This window comes from Lytechinus variegatus, chromosome 2, assembly GCF_018143015.1.
Source record: "Lytechinus variegatus isolate NC3 chromosome 2, Lvar_3.0, whole genome shotgun sequence".
In the NCBI taxonomy this organism is placed as follows: domain Eukaryota; kingdom Metazoa; phylum Echinodermata; class Echinoidea; order Temnopleuroida; family Toxopneustidae; genus Lytechinus; species Lytechinus variegatus.
Window position 1 is genome coordinate 71,193,766 of NC_054741.1, and position 13,667 is coordinate 71,207,432.

Genomic DNA, 13,667 nt, shown 5'->3' on the forward strand with positions numbered 1-13,667 from the left:
TTCAGTAACACCTACCTCCTGTTTGCACTTGTCTAGTTCATTTTTGTTCTGAGCCACTATTGAGTTGGTGATATCCAAGGTGGTCTGGAGTGATTCCTTCTCCGACTCAATGTCTACTATCCTCAATTCAAAACTGATAAAGAGAAGATTACAGTAAAGTATTATTCCATACCCCATATTCACTGAATAATGCAACAGCATTTCATATTGGAAAGCACTGAAGCTTTTTTTTCATTGACATTGCCATAAAAACATTGTACACAATAAAGTTTTTTATTGTTTTTTTCAATGAAAATTGTCGGGGACTTTATTTTGACCATAGACAAGATGAAATTAATTTATTATAATCAGTAAGCAAAATGATACATTTATGAATTTTGGCTCAAAATACTTTTTGCATTGGATTTGCACATGAATTCATGTTTTTGAGCTATTGTGGGTCTGCATGCACTTACAAAATGTTGCGTGATTTCAGAATCGTTTACCAGGGGGTTGCAATTTTGGTCTCAAAATAAGTAAAAACTAAGTAAGCGACGCGATACAAAAACAAACAAGTGGAATGCCTCTGGCGTCTCACCTGCATCACGCGATTCAACATAGCAGTAGTGCTGACTTTGAAAACTACTATAACTCGCACATGATGTTCAGTGATACTTGGTTACTCTTTATTTCCACGTTTTATGAACTAGACCAATACACTTTACAGAGATAGGATGGTAATTCAACAAATACCCCCAATGTGGCCAAAGTTCATTGACCTCACATGACCTTTGACCTTGATCATGTGACCTGAAACTTGCACAGGATATTCAGTGATACTTGATTACTCTTATGTCCAAGTTTCAAAAGTCAGATCAATAAACTTGCAAAGTTATGATGGTAATTCAACAGATACCCCTATTATTGCCAAAGTTCATTGACCTTTGACCTTGGTCATGTGACCTAAAATGCGCACAGAATGTTCAGTGATACTTGATTACTCTTATGTCCAAGTTTTATGAACTAGACCAACACACTTTTAAAGTTATGATGGTAATTCAACAAATACCCCCAATTTGGCCAAAGTTCATTGACCCTAAATGACCTTTGACCTTGATCATGTGACCTGAAACTTGCACAGGATTTTCAGTGATACTTGATTACTATAATGTCCAAGTTTCATGAATCAGATCCAAAAACTTTTAAAGTTTTGATTGTAATTCAACAGATACCCCCAATCGGCCAAAGTTCATTGACCCTAAATGACCTTTGACCTTGGTCATGTGACGTGAAACTCATGCAGGATGTTTGGTGATACTTGATTAACCTTATGTCTAAGTTTCATGAACTAGGTCCATAGACTTTCTAAGTTATGATGTCATTTCAAAAACTTAACCTTAGGTTAAGATTTGATGTTGACGCCGCCGCCGTCGGAAAAGCGGCGCCTATAGTCTCACTCTGCTAAGCAGGTGAGACAAAAATTGCGGCGGATTTATCGCAAAAAATGTTGAGAAAGTGTGATTCTTATTAGGGTTAAGTCTGCCTTTTTTATTGGCAGGTATAGTATTCATCAGTCTTTTGCACTTCAGTGTACATTTGTCAAGAATTGTGATAAGTATGACTACACTTACTCAGCCTTCACCGTTTGGAGTTCATTTGTAAGGTCTAAATTCTTCTGCTCCATCTGTTGAAGGAGAATGGAGAAAGAATCGTAGCTTTTGGAATTTCATTTACGAAATCCTCATAAATGAAATATATCAGGTATTAGATACAAACCATTTATCATTCAAATCAAATGACCATGGACTACTGTTTCATCATCATATTCACAGCATTATAATATTCAGAATCTTTACCATCATCAATATCATTATCTTTTTATCATCATCATCTTCTAAATCATTGTTGTCGGTGGCAGTGTCATCATCATCACTATTTTTACCAGCTATTATCACCCCTATCCTTTTCAAATGAACACACACAAAAAAACACATGGAAAAGGACTAGAATACCAAAATAATTATCTGCCATGAGTGAATGGAAATTTCTAGTTGAGACATGGATATCTGCTGACAGTACAGTAGACAAAGTTCAAAGCGAGGTTAGGCTAAACTGACCATGTCACTGGATCCATGTAATTGGATTTCACTTCAAAGTAATAATTTAGAAGCAGGAAAGAAATACATTTATCTATAAACTAATGACAATGCATTTCTTTATTATGAATTACAGTGACATATTCACAATGTAAGCCCTGTCCAACATACCATTTCTTTCTCTTTGCTGGCCATCTGCAATGCATTGATATCTTGCTGTGTGTTGCTCATATCTGTCTCTAGCTTGTTCACTTTTTCCTGTTCCATCTTGAGCCTATGCCTTGCTTCAGCCCTGTCATCAATTTCAACAGATATTTACATCAAGTCTACAAAATTCATTCTTACACACTGAAGATTGACTTGAAAATGTGATGAAAGAACTACTGCAGAGACTTGACATTACAAACTGCATGCACAGCACAAAGAATGTGAAAACTGACAGAATTGTAAAATGCCAATCACATTCCCCCTATCTTTCATCAAGATTAATCCTATGAGTGGTAAAGATAGCTATTATCATGAACAACAGAATAATCTTACCATTTCCTTCTTTACTTTTTAAAATTGAATAGAAACAGTGCCAGCATTGACAAAAGAGTGCCAACTCCATTTTAAAAAAATTTGTATCACAATCGTAAATGCTTTCCAAACTGAGCATGTATCTCATCATTTTCCCTGGTAAATAAGGTATGACTTGTTCAGTTCGGCAGTAATGCGGGAAGCAATCTCCTCTCCAATATTTTAACCATAGTAGCAATAAAGTTGGGGTATAAGAGTGTTTTGGTGTCACACTCCCATCCCATCGGCTGGGTATATACTATAACCACTGCAGAAAGAGGAAAAAAGAGAGAGACAATACTTAATGTCATCCTACTCACAGTTCAGCTTGTAAAGCTCCTACATTGTTCTCTCCTTCTGAGGATGCTTGCTTGGCTAGATTGAGCTGAGTCTGATAGCTCTCCACCTGCTGCTTCAAGCTCCCTACCTCCCCCAGGAGCCGCTCTGTATCCTTCTCCTTCTCCTGGAACCGATCTGCAAACCTTGTCCTCTCTTCCTCAACCTCAGCCTTCTCCTTCCTTAGAGAGTCCAGTTCATCAAGCTTGGCCTCGTAGGTGGACACCTGCTCCTTCAGACTGGACACTTCTTCTTGGAGATGCACACTTTCTGTTTCCTTCTCAGTAACCTGTTCACTCAGTCTAGTTCTTTCATTCTCAAACAAGGTTTTCTCATCTGACATGGACGATTTAATAGTTGTTATTTGGTATTGATAAGTGTCAATTTTCTCATTCAGAGTCTTGATTTCATTTCTTAACCTGGAGCATTCCTGGTCCCTCTGTTGGAGATGACTCCCAAGTGATAACTGATCCCCTGATAGGGCTTCCTTCTCCTTTGAGACCATTTCCAGTGAAGCCCTTGCTTCAGACAAACTTTTTTCCACCTAGAAATAGAGAGTATCCATCAAAATGACACTTTACAAAAACAAAACCAAATGCACCAACATATATAAATTTTCTATACACGTACATAGCTTTCAATCAACAGAATATATATTCTGCCCTGCTCATGTGAAAAATGTTGCAGAAAAAAATTGTGAGTATTAGGCACCTCAATAATCTTACATCAAGGAATAATGTGTTTTCATATGCAAAATGAGTCATTGAGTTTCCTTTTAAAGTTCCTATTTGGTTTCCTTCAATATGTTACAATATTTCTTTTAACAAGTCACCAAGCTTCCTTTCAGGTTTCCTTATAAAAATATCTTTTGAAGTCACCTGGACATAATGCACAACTGCAATTCTCTCCACTCCTCAACAATTAAAATTATTTTGTTGACACATAACATTTCATTTGAAGAAAAACCTAGAAAATGCTTAAGTAAAACATTGCTAACAATTAGCCACTACATGTAGTTGTGTAATGATTTACTCTGATCAATAAACCCTGTAATATATACTATGTATATGGATTTATTTAAACCTAATTCAGCACAGGTGTTTTTTTTTTTTTTTGGGGGGGGGGTGATTATTGAAAAATTCCATGTTTACATCTTTGTCTTGAACTTCACCTGTAAGCTTTCAACAGCCAAATTATTCAAATACCAGACCTCCAAACATTTGATAGTCAAATTTATCATACTTTCCCTCAAATTTATGGCTCACAGAATGGCCAGTCCACGAAAGGACTGTCAAATTTGTAAAATGAGAATGAAAGATGCAGAAAATGGAATTGAGAGAAAAAAAAGTGGTGGTAGGCCTTAAACTTGGGTCCTGAGAAGGGATTGTAAGCAAGAGACAGAAAGAAACAACAAATGGGTAGTATTAGAGTATTCTAATGGGTCATATCATTCACCTGTTGTAGCTTCTGATCAGACTGCTGTTTGAGTTCTTCAAGCTGGGCTTGTAATGTGGAAGACTTGTTTTCTAGCTCAGATACTAAACTCTTGGAGGCTTCTAGATCCTGACCTCTCTCAATTCTGAAAAAAAAATAGAAAATGCACAAGTTATTTTAACAATACACAATGGAAGAGTTTTACTTTGACTACAGCCAGAGGGAGGTTTATATTGTGACTTGGTTAAGAGTTCACCCAACAATCATACTTTAATACACTGCTTGGAATCTTGTAATATACCATTTAAAGTGATTTCTTCCCTTGCATTTGCTTGGATTTTTAATAAAAATCCTACCTAGGCGTGGGACCCTAAACGATTCGCACAATATTTTTTGCCGCGCAAAATATTTTGACCGTGCTGCTCAGACTTTTTACCTTCAAGTCTTGCACATCTTTTGAGACCAAATTTGGGACGTGCAGATACGCACCATTTTGTGCATGTCAGACCTAAAATTGCTAAAAAATTTGATTTCAAGTACAAAGTCAATGCAAATTGTGTTTTCAAACAAAAATCATGAATATGATTATTTTCAGTTTTTCTTGTCTAAATGGATTTACTTCATGCTGTTTAGGATCTCGAGAGAGTCCCCAACAATAAAAACAAAGAACAAATTAAAGAAATACATAAAATAATCAATAAATAGCAATTTGTATGAAACAAATTATTTTAAGTTTAGAAGACTGTCCAAAGCAAAACGCGCCCCAATTTTCACAACGATTGGGCAGTCATTGGCCAAGATCTCAGGGCCCTTGCAGGCCATATGATCTCCTAAAATACCCAGCTTAGATAGGGTTAAGTTTGATCAGGCCACAAAATTTTCAAAGAGAACACAGGATATTTTTGGTTTCAACTCACAATTGTGTTTGCAGTTGTGTCATATTCTGTTCCCCTTCCTTGGATGATTTGGCCAGCAGCTCTTCCTTTTCTCTCTGCCTTTCAAGCTCCTTCTTCAATCCCTCCAGCTCCTTCTCCCTGGTCTCCACCTTGATGGTGCACTCCTGGGCCTGGGCCACCAGCTCTGTCCGCTCCCTGCGCAACTGATCCAGATCCCCCTCCAGTGTCTGCACCCGACTTCCTGAGGCCGTCCGTTCCTTCTGGAGCTCTTCCAGCTCCTTCTGCATGGTCTCCAGCTTGGTAAGCTGCTCCTGCACTTGAGTCTGGGCATCGGAGCGCTCCTTGCGAAGGGTCTCAGCTTCCTGGGCTTTGGTCTCTAGCTTCATCTGGCGCTCCTGGGCTTGGGCTAAGGCTTCTGTCCGTTCCCTGAGGGCACTGTCCCGCTCTAAGGTAACTCGCTCTACGTTGGCTTTGGCTTCTTCTGCTGTCTTGATGGCCTACACATTCAACAACATCATTTCATATGTTATCATTATTAGGAAATCTATCACAAAGTATATTCTACAAAAAGGGATTTGTCTTTGGATCATCCACAGATCAAATATGCATTTCCACAAATCATAATCAAAGACTAGTACTCCTTCATGGTATCATTGTTGTTACACATGTACTTTTATAACATGGAGAATCATTCATTCATTCATAAAAATAAATGCATATTTACATTGTTTCTAGCGCTTCATACAGAGCTCATTATGCACTGATTTGGGAAACACTCATACAATGCACACAACACATCACAAAATACTTCCTTTTACAGATGTAACGCATACACACACACACAATTATCACACACACTTGTAGATGTTTAATGATAATAATTAGTGAATTCCCATGAACTCACAGGATCAATGTCACTGTGTGGTGACATTATTGATCAAGCTCAAAATCAATTATTGATCAATAGCTGCAAGAGAGGTGAAAGTTAAAAAGGTGAAAGAATTTCTCAGTATCTATCTCATAAATACATCATGTGCATGTTTGTGATAATGTCCTTTTTATGTTAGTGCTCAGCTTACATTTGATAGCCCAACTCAAAATGATTCATATAGCTCTTTTGATGACCCTTGAAAATAATAAACCATACAAATTTATTGCAAATAAATGTCATTCCACACTATGAAAGCATTAATTCATATATCAATGAGCATGCAAGTGATATTGCTATATATGGATGAATAAAAAAAAGAAAGAAAAGAAATTATATTCTACTCATAAGAAAATAAATCTTTGACATATTGGACAACATTTCGTACAACTCATTTAACAGGAGAGTAGACAAATATATCTTGTTAGACCATCAATTTGAAAACATGGGAAGGGGCAGAGATGGGAAGAAATGCAACCTGTTATAAAAAAGATGGAGGACGAAAAGGAGAGAAGGTAATCTTGATTAAATGTATATAGAAGATATATGAGAATTGTACAATTCAGAATACAGTATGGTAGTTACAGTCACATTACATAAAGAATGCATGTTCAGATTTTCAATTCAGTTCAGGGAATCCCGCCACCCTTCACTCCCCATAAAGTTCATCTAATTTCAGGCTTATGTACATGACTACAATCAGATTGGAGTGTAGGAGAAAGGATTGTGATTTACAAACATCAAAGAAAACAGCAGACATATCACTGTGAAATTCTTCAATTTAAACATTTGGGGTGGCAAACGCCTTTCATAGTTACATCAGTGTAAGAATGCCATCAAGACTTTCCCAATATTTGGTTTTGAGGAAGGTCTGGTAAAAGAAATCATTTGTTTTTTTCAGTTCACCAGACATCATATTTTTTACATGATAAAGTTGAATATATTGTAGGTGGGACAGCACATATTACAAAGACAAAATGACATAAAAGAGATTTCTGCTAAGGACCAAGAAATATATATCCCCCAGTTTCTCCTTCAAATTGTTTTATACTTACTTCGATCTTAGCCTGAGACTCTCTATCCAACTGGTCCTGGACCTGCCTCTGCTTCAGGTCTGCCTCATCCTGTCTTAGTCCAAGTTCAGCCTTGTCTGAGATTAGCTGCTGTTTATCTGCAAGGGCCTGGTCCCGCTCCTCTCGTAGACGATCTCTCTCTTCCGTTGTCTTCTTCAGGCTGTCTTCAAGGTTGGCATTACCCTCCTACAGGGATGACAGGTACACAAGACATGCCATGGTGACAAATGAACTCTAAATACTGACAATATAGTTTGTTCATCAATTTCACTGGCTTTTGCAGTGGTATTCAATACATAAATGAAATTGCATCTGGCTGAAAAAAAAAATTATTTACAAGATTATCTTTGTGACTTTTTTTATTGACTGAAATGATACACTGGATAACTGTATTGAAAAATTAGAAAATAGATCCATTGAATTATCAACTTCAGTTTAAAGACCAAACTTATCTTTTCACTGATATCTTCTTTTCTATGAGAAAGCAAATTAAATGTCTTAACATATATGTAAGGTGGCTAGCCAACAGGAGGCTAACGAACAACAATCATTGACCGAAGACTTCAGCCTGCATTTATGCAGACGTGGCCTCCAATGGGTTGTATCTATTTCTGCTTTTGATTTTTTAATAGGTTTTATGTACTAAATATCAAATTTCATATAAAAAAAATTATGTTAATATCATACAAAGATTGATTGTATATTGTTTAAATTGAAACAAAATCTAATTGTTGTGAGGAGTGCCACTGAGTAAAACTTGACTTAAAATAAATATTTCATGTACACCTTGACAATGATTGGATGTTTCTACAATGGTAGAAACCAATAATTATGCATATGAGGTATTCCTAAAGTCATGAGTGATTTAATAAATGAATAGAATATGGTGTGTGATAATATCTATAATATATGGGCTCAGAGTTTTTCGGAAATATTAAATCATAAGAAATAAATCTACAATGAATCCATTCATATTGTACCAAATCATTTTCGTTATTTAAACAAGTGAAACGCCTCTGGCAGTCTTGCCTGAATCATGCGATTCGATATAGCAGTAGTGCTGACTTTGAAAACAGCTATTGAATAATTATTCACAAAAGAAAATACATGTATTGTATGATAATAGAATACTATATCCACTGACCCAAAATGACCTTTGATCATGATCATGTGACCTGAGAAATGTGCAAAACAATCATTCATACTTGATTACCCTAATGTCTATGTTTCATGAACTAAATCCAAAAACCTAAGTTATGATGCCAATTCAACAAATTACCCCCAACATGGCCAAAGTTCATTGACCTTAAATGACTTTTGATCTTAGTCATAATCTGAAACATGCACAGGATATTCAGGAATACATGGCTGCTGTTATGTACGAGTTTCATGAACTTGATCCATAAACTTTTAAAGTTATGACAATTCCACAAATATCTCCCCCAAAATTATCAAAGTTTGTTGACCCTAAATGAACTTTGACCTTGGTCATGTGACCTGACACTCAGGCAGGATCTTCAATGATACACCATTACCCTTAAAAGAGACAAACATTGTGTTTACAGGAGCAAAGTTCCCCATTTCAAATGTAGATAATAGCAAAAAAAAGTTAAGAAACTTGTTTGACTTGAAATGACATATTCCTATTGTTCATAAAAATCATGAGTAACTTTATTCTAATCTTCAAGAAACGGCTCCTCGTATACTTGCCTCATAAGTCTGCAACTTCTCTTCTGTATCCTTGAGACGACCTTCAGTCTCCTGAGCAGAAGCATCAAGCTTGACCTTCTCACTCTCAAGGTCAACCTTCTCCTTTCTCATAGTCTCGAGCTCAGACTCAAGTCTAACCTTGGTTGCCTCCATCTCTCCTTGCAGCTCATCACGGATGCTTCTTGTCTCGGACTGGCTTGTTTCCAGCTCAGCTTGCTGGGGTGGAGGTGTTTGTCGTAAGGATGGGATCATTTGGGGGGTTAAGGTCAGGGTCATGTGGGGGTCACAGGATAGGCAAAAGGGGAAGATAGGTTTGGATACAACAAGGGCACATGAAGCAGGAAAAATAAATCTTGGACAAATCAAAATCAAATCAAGAAAATAAAGAAATGGAGCATTTTTTGTTGTTGCTTTTTTCCACTGAAAGAACTTTGGAACTTGGTAAATGCTACATGAAAGGGTTAATTTGATAGCTACACTAAAGGGTTACAATGAACAGTTTAGTTGAATACAAAATGAAGGGCAGTGATATTATAAAGGCACAAGGTGAGAATGGGATGAAAACATGACGTAAATGAATGAAGTACAAGAAACAAACAATGAGTGTTAGAAAAAACACAAACACACACACACTCACAACAAAACAGAAGAAATGGGTGTGCAAACATTATGGTGGGAGGAGGTGGATTTCAGCTGCAAATAACTTAAAAACAAAAACAACATGTAAAACCTGCAGTGTGACACTATGATGGAAATATGAAACTAAATATCCAAATAACAAAACTTAATTGAAAAGAAAATTTGAAAAGCTAAAGGAATGTGCTCTACTAAGATGGGGATGGGGTTATTTCACCTATGGAAAAGAGAAAAATAAAGAAAACTTATTCCATGATGGGTCACTTTTATAAACCTAAAATTATATAATTTAACTAAAGGGGATATCATACAATTCCAATATTATAAAAATGAAGGACTATACAGCACTAAATGCTTGCCATTTGTAATGAGACTACAGATGTAGATGATTTGATCAAAATGTTTTTTTGAATGCATATTATGCAACTAAACATGCACCGTATATACAAAGCTACTTTAGAATGAATATATTGCCTGAGCAATACTCAATATACTGCCAGCTAAAATGCAAAGTAAAATTCCACTGTTGTGTCCTATTCATTCCATCATAATTATATAACTTAATTAAACCATGGACTTAAAAATCATCTTTATTCTTTATTTTGATTCTCAATTCTACATTTAATCATGTGCATGGCATGAAATAAATGTGTAGACATGTGGACTAAATTTATAGCCCAAACTTTCTTAATTCTGGATGTGGTTTTCAATTGCATATAATTAATGATCTTATCATAAATTTTTTTTTACAATTATTATTTTTAGTAAAATTTTTCAAATTTATAAATGTCATTATGATGGCTTTAATTACGCTTATCCTAAAGATATAAACCTACTAAATTATAATTTTAGAAGACTGAACCTGCAAAAGATGGCAAGAATTATCAATTATCAATTCAAATTTGCTACTTAAATGAAAACAGGTTCAATGCTGTAAGGAGTTAGTTGATGCATTGTTATATATTTTCAAGATGCAAGTGTTCATGACATGACAAAATCACTACATGTAATCGCATAAAGCCAGGGAATGTGGGAGGGGGAATGAGTTCTGTGATGAAATCTAGGAGGCCATTTATCAATCACCAATAACAACAAAAATAAACCCTGAAATTTACGGTAATTTACGACCCTTATGGAAATAGCAGTTTATACAAACTCACTAGTGATTGAAGTCTATGTAAAGTTATGTAAATGTACAATTGCAAAAAAAAAATGATTTCATCTCTTTAAATCACAGGGCTCCAATGTCACACTTGTAACACAAAATGATTGCAGTTGGAAACACTTCTAATAAAGCTTCAATTTTTTTTTTGGAGGGGCCAAATATTTTAATATATCCCAATATCTCTTAATGTTTTGAAATTCAAATGACCAGATTCGGCTCAGAGCCAATAATTTTCCATGCATACTTTCAACTTCTGATGTATTTATGAATAAAATTTTAATCATACAATACAAACAAACAGACCACTACATTAAACAAGTATTTCTCTCTAGCTCTCGCCCCCTCCTCTCCCCTGAAAAAAAAAGATTACTAGTTATTCTAAGATGATCTTAGAATTTTTATTAAAAACCCATTTTGTTTTATCTCAGAACTCCAGCTTCGGAATGCAATACATTTGATGATGCAGAACTTAAATCATGCAATGATTAATCAGTATGAATTTACGATTGAAATGTTCACAAATATTAAAACATTTTCGCAGTTTACTCCACTAGCTATAAAAGTGGAATATTTAGTATGATGAGAACAAACAAAAAGGCATCTCTTTTATAGTAATGATAGATATTGCTTCAGTTCATTGTCAACAATATGTATATGACATGTCTAATAATTCCTTTGGTTTAATTTCTTGTATCTGGGGAATGAGGGACGAGAAATGAAAGGCAAAGAACGAATAACACTATCATCCAGATCAAATTCCTTTCTGTTTGTAGCAGTTCCTTCAATAGAATATTGAGGTTTGTTATTGTGTACTATCATTAATATAATATATATTATCATTTGTCTTCCTTTTTGTCTTTTTTCTGTTTATTTTTATGTTTTTTGGGTTAAGGGAGACAAGGGGGAGGGGCAAGGCATGGATGTCTGAATATCATCATTCAGAACACTGGAAATAGAATTCTTTCTAAAATCAATATCAATGAAATGTTTGCTCAAACCCAGCAGATGATAAGGAATGAAACATGCCTGCATCCACAAAGGGAGTAATTTTCAATGGTATGACTTGAAAGGATTACCCTATGATAAGACACAACACACAGACTAGACACAGAGATGATACACACAAGACAAGACACACAGGAAGAGATAAAACATGAGTGAACATAGCAGAGGACAAACACACAATGGAAACAAACACATGATGCACGAGTTTGGGAGGGACGCAACGAGGAGTACAAGAATAGGTTACAAGAACATACATACAGGTACACATACATACATCATTGTACACTTAAGCATGCAGATAAGCCAGATCGTATACATGCAAGAATAAGTTTTGTCTTGTAAGCAGAGGAAGACTATGAACCCAATGCCAAGTGAACTTTCATCAAAGCAGGATTAATCAGAGACCAAAAAAGGTAATTCAATGAAAGTTTGAGGAATGTAAAAATATGGGTATTTCAAAATTTTGAAATTAATCAAATCATGCAAAAGCAGGTGAATTTTACATTTAAAGCTCAAGCCAATGCATTGAATAAAAAAAATGAATTTAAAATAATTACCAATTCAATTAAAATATCAGGTATTTTTTATTTGATATTCCTCAAACTTCACTGAAAATTTCCACTGATTTTGCTGGTTGACAGAAAAATAATTATATTCAGGCTGGACATTGCCTTTAAAGTCCAATGCTCCTTTTCTGACAAACACATCTTTACATGAATTCATACTGAACAATATTACACAGCTGTCACTTTGAAAACACATATTCACATTCCATGCATTAGAAAAATTATATTGTTGTCATGGAGAATCACTAACTTTCAACCAAATAATAGAAAATAAATAAAGAAAGTACTACTTTTTATGACTTTTACCATTAATGAAATATGAATCATAATCAATGCTTACAAATAATAATAAAAGCTGCTCTAACAGAAATTTCAAGAACCAATTTGTGAAAGCGTCAGATTGGTCCATGGGCAAGATGACTAACTTTGCACATATTTTGGTAAGAATTAATGTAAATATACTTGCAATGTAAATGGTAATCATGTTTGATACCAAGGGGAAACCCCACACTGAAAGTTGTTTTGTTTGAATAAAAAGCAGATAATTAGAAGATTAGCAGGGCACTGATTCATCAAGGATATCTCCCCCACAAGTTTTCACTCACTGAGAAATTCTTGTTTATGGTTGACTGAGAAGATCTGTTTCTATCGTAACAACCATTGAATGATAGCTTGTCATTGATGATATCCATAGTGAAATGGTGCCCCGGTCAGTGAACACTTAATAACCAAAATTTGATCCAAAATTCTGACCTATTGTTTGAAATTTTCTGCTCCTAGTCAAACAAAATCACTTTCAGGATTGACTTCACCTTTGACGAGAGTATCACAATCCAGTACTATCTCTGACCTTTGTGAAATGATACACTGTTTTTAAACATCCACAACATATGAATATTTCAGCCTAGTGACTTTTAATTAATGAAGCAAATCAGCAGTTATGTGAAAACTGATTATCTGTTTTAACAAGTTGTAAATTCCAAACAATAATTTCAGAGGGCATATGTGAAGTTCAGATGATAAGCAAAAGTTTGTGATACCTTTCAAATAAACTTTAGCATTCAGTGTCGAAATTATCTCGAGCAAGAAGCAGCCAATCACCTTGAATTCATATTTAAGCCATGGGATTATATTCATCTCCAAAAACCTCAGTAGGGCATGGATAGATTGCTGTGAATGTGCTTTTAAAACTGCCACATTTTGTACATTGCTGGTCATTGATATTTGATTTGATAGCACATCCCACTCAAGATAGGATGCCAGAAGGATTAGATCGATTCTGTGT

General features: G+C 35.3%; 1 protein-coding gene across 10 annotated transcripts in view; it reads right to left on the bottom strand.

The window, feature by feature from the left end:
- The window catches only part of LOC121408894 (CAP-Gly domain-containing linker protein 1-like), an 87,208-nt gene that overhangs the window by 10,904 nt on the left and 62,637 nt on the right, over positions 1 to 13,667 (bottom strand). For 9 of the 10 annotated variants that reach the window (XM_041600593.1, XM_041600589.1, XM_041600592.1 and 6 more), the window contains 8 exons: positions 9,011 to 9,226; positions 7,283 to 7,486; positions 5,321 to 5,796; positions 4,425 to 4,548; positions 2,954 to 3,513; positions 2,247 to 2,367; positions 1,611 to 1,663; positions 16 to 133 (listed from right to left, as the gene is read on the bottom strand). In XM_041600593.1, the coding sequence (XP_041456527.1) occupies positions 16 to 133; positions 1,611 to 1,663; positions 2,247 to 2,367; positions 2,954 to 3,513; positions 4,425 to 4,548; positions 5,321 to 5,796; positions 7,283 to 7,486; positions 9,011 to 9,226 (1,872 nt within the window). The remainder of the gene's footprint in view (positions 1 to 15; positions 134 to 1,610; positions 1,664 to 2,246; positions 2,368 to 2,953; positions 3,514 to 4,424; positions 4,549 to 5,320; positions 5,797 to 7,282; positions 7,487 to 9,010; positions 9,227 to 13,667) is intronic. The other variant, XM_041600597.1, reaches the window with a different exon arrangement.